This window comes from Trichechus manatus, unplaced genomic scaffold (assembly GCF_000243295.1).
Source record: "Trichechus manatus latirostris isolate Lorelei unplaced genomic scaffold, TriManLat1.0 scaffold00009, whole genome shotgun sequence".
Classification (NCBI taxonomy): domain Eukaryota; kingdom Metazoa; phylum Chordata; class Mammalia; order Sirenia; family Trichechidae; genus Trichechus; species Trichechus manatus.
Window position 1 is genome coordinate 3,001,520 of NW_004443945.1, and position 3,165 is coordinate 3,004,684.

Sequence of the window (3,165 nt, forward strand, 5' to 3'; positions counted from 1 at the left end):
CATTGTCAAAGCCCAGCTATACCTGCCCAGAAACGGCAGAACACCATCTCAAGGCCAGTGGTGGCAGCTGCGGCAACAGGTTGAGCCTCTGATCCTGCCAGACTGAAGGTGCCCTGGAGAGAACACTCATCCCTCCTCTGCCCGGATGGTCCAGCAACCTGACGAGGCTGACCAGCCAGCCAGTTGGATTTGTCTGGGATAGTTTCTTCATGGCGTCCCCCACTACCTACCCATCCACTCAAAACCACCAGGGACGAGCCCATCTGTGACCAGCCTACCTGTGACAAGGCCCGGTTTACTGTCCTCGTTCCTCCCCACCTAGCGGGAATCAGGGCCCCTCTCAGGGTCTCTACCCTATTCCACAGTCCAGGCTGCGGCATGCCTTGAGGCTCCCATTATACAAATTGGAAAGGAAATTTAAGGATTTGCATAAGGTCCCCAACAGGTGAAGACTGCCCCCCAAACAACTGGACTTTCAGTTCTCCCACCCTGCTTCCTTTAACCTGCTGAGCTGGCCCAACACCTCGGGCACCGCCGGCCACTGGGCACAGGCAGGAGGCCCCAGTGGCTGGGTCGGGAGCCCAAGTGAGGGGCCAGGTGGCGCGAACCAGACGCAGCCAACGGGCCGGCACCTTCGCGCGCCCCCCACCCCCAGCGTTGGTTCAAAGGGTCAGGCCCCACCCACTCTAGGCCCCCAGCCCGCTTTGATGTGCTGATGCGGCCTGGAAGGGGCCACTTCACACCTCTGGCTCAGGATAAAGCGGCCGCCGGTCGCCGGCCCCGAGACGCGCCGCCTCGGCCATGGCCCAGTCGCTGTGCCCGCCGCTCTCCGAGTCCTGGATTCTCTCCGCGGGCTGGGACCCAGCTCTGCAGCCGCCCTCTGACAAGAACTGTGGCTGCTCCCCCGCCTCATCCCCGGACTCCTGGGGCAGCGCCTCGGCCAGCAGCCCTCTACGGAGTCCCCCGCGGCCCGCCGCGCGCCCAGCTCACCGCGCCCCGACAGCAGGGAGGCGCGGCGCCCGCTGCAGCCGCCTGGGCAGCGGGCAGCGACAGAGCGCTAGCGAGCGCGAGAAGCTACGCATGCGCACGCTCGCACGCGCCCTGCTCGAGCTGCGCCGCTTTCTGCCGCCGTCCGTGGCTCCCGCAGGCCAGAGCCTGACCAAGATCGAGACGCTGCGCCTGGCCATCCGCTACATCGGCCACCTGTCGGCCGTGCTGGGCCTCAGCGAGGAGACCCTGCAGCGCCGACGTCGGCGGCTCAGCGACGCGGCGCCTCCTCAGGGCTGCCCGCTCTGCCCCGACGGCGGCCTCGCGCAGGCGCAGGGCCTGGGCTCCTCTGCTGACGCCGCGGCGCCCTGGGGGTCCCCGCCCGCCTGCCTCGGAGCCCTGGCAGCACCCGAGCGCCTAGAGACCCGGGTCCCTGACACGAATCCCTGGGTGACACCCTCTTACTACCCCAGGATGCAGTCGTCCCCACATCTGTCCCGAGGGAGAGACCCTGAGTCTGCTCTTTGGATGTCGCTGCAAAACTGTCCTGGGACGCAGACATCCCCCCAGCCTGGGAACCCGGCCGTTCCCTGGACGCCGCCCCCCGCACCTCCAGAGTTGGCTTCTGTGTACCAGGTATGGGCAGAAGCCCTCACCCCTTCCCTCGGGGCGGTCCCGAGGGAAGTAATCTCTAGTCTTCAGATAGTCTTGTGGTTTTTAAATCCCGGGTTATCTGATCCAGTCCTGGTTAGTGGTGGAGGGAAGTTGCGGGGAGGATGGAAGGGCCCCTAACCTCTTTGGGGAAGAGATGGCACCGTGGGGAGTTAAGCCATCACCACCACCACCACCACCATCCAGCAGTCTTCACATCTGGAAGAGGAGGGAGTCCTCCGCTTGCTACAGAGGCCAGGGTGGAAGGTAGCAGGGGCCACTGTCAGGAAATAGGCTCTAAATGCTCTATTAAGAGTTGAGGGAGAAGGGGACAGCATTTCCTGATGATCAGGTGGGTTTCGAACTGGTGACCTTCGTGTTTCCTCCAAGCTTCATTGATTCATGAGGTCCCTATTTCCATAAAGATCAGATTAATAGCCAACATTCGTTGAACAGTTACTATGTGCCTGACACCATTCTTGCACTTTACAGTTCTCCCAACAGCTTTATGAAGTAGATACTGTTACCATTATCACCATTATACAGATGAAGATTTGTTGTTGTTAGTTACCTTTGAGTCGGCCCCTGACTCATGGCAACCTGTGCAACACAGAACAAAACATCGCCCGGTCCTGTGCCATCCCCGTGATGGTTGCTGATTGGACTGTCGTGATCCATAGGGTTTTCACTGGCTGATTTTCGGAAGCAGATTGCCAGACCTTTCTTCCCAGTCCATCTTAGTCTGGAAGCTCCACTGAAACCTGTTCAGCATCATAGCAACACACAAGTCTCCACCGACAAAGGGGTGGTAGCTATGAATACTGAGACTAAAAAAGGTTACCTGAGGCCTCATAGCTAGTTAGCAGCTGGGGTTTGCACCCAGACAGTGTGGTGCCAGAGCTTGTGCTCTGAACCACTGTGCTTCACTGCATTCACGATACCAGGGCTGTCCAGAAACTGCAGCCACGCCGGCGGCACATCCCGGCTCAGGATTCCAGCATGAACAGTAGCCCACTAACCAGGTGTTCTTATCTCTCTTGCAGGGTGTCTCCGTGTCTCCAGAGGCCCGTCTGCTGCTGGGGACCGCACCTCTCCTGCCCCACCCACCGTGCCAGAGGCTCCAGTCTCAGACCCAGTGGGGATGCTGGAGCCATAGTGCAGAGGTGCTCCCTAGCTCTGAGGAGCAGGCACCAGGCCCCACCTTCCAGCTCAGTGAAGCAAGCCCTCCTCAGAGCTCAGGCCTGCAGCTCAGTGACTGCCCTGAACTTTGGCAAGACGATTTGGAGGGGGCCCACCTGGGCATCTACTAATGGTCTTGGCTGCCCCCATCTCAGCTGGAAATGAGGCCTGTAGTGTGGGGTCCCCCCTCATTTGCTGCTTCAGTGGTTTTCAAACTTCCCTTTAGCCAGGGATCCCTTTTCCAGGTGACAGCTAATGTGGAAGCAGTGTATGAGGCAAGCAGTGCCAAGCCTCCCTGGCACAGTGCCTCCCACTCCTGGATACCCCCAGAATGCTCAGCACTCTGCA

At 60.3% G+C, this 3,165-nt stretch overlaps 1 protein-coding gene across 1 annotated transcript in view; it reads left to right on the forward strand.

The window, feature by feature from the left end:
* MESP2 (mesoderm posterior bHLH transcription factor 2) overlaps positions 1-2,948 on the forward strand; it is a 3,238-nt gene extending 290 nt beyond the window's left edge. Inside the window, exons 2-3 of the mRNA XM_004370807.1 lie at positions 960-1,623; positions 2,682-2,948. Of these exons, the coding sequence (XP_004370864.1) occupies positions 960-1,623; positions 2,682-2,948 (931 nt within the window). The remainder of the gene's footprint in view (positions 1-959; positions 1,624-2,681) is intronic.
* The last annotated feature ends 217 nt before the right edge of the window (positions 2,949-3,165 follow it).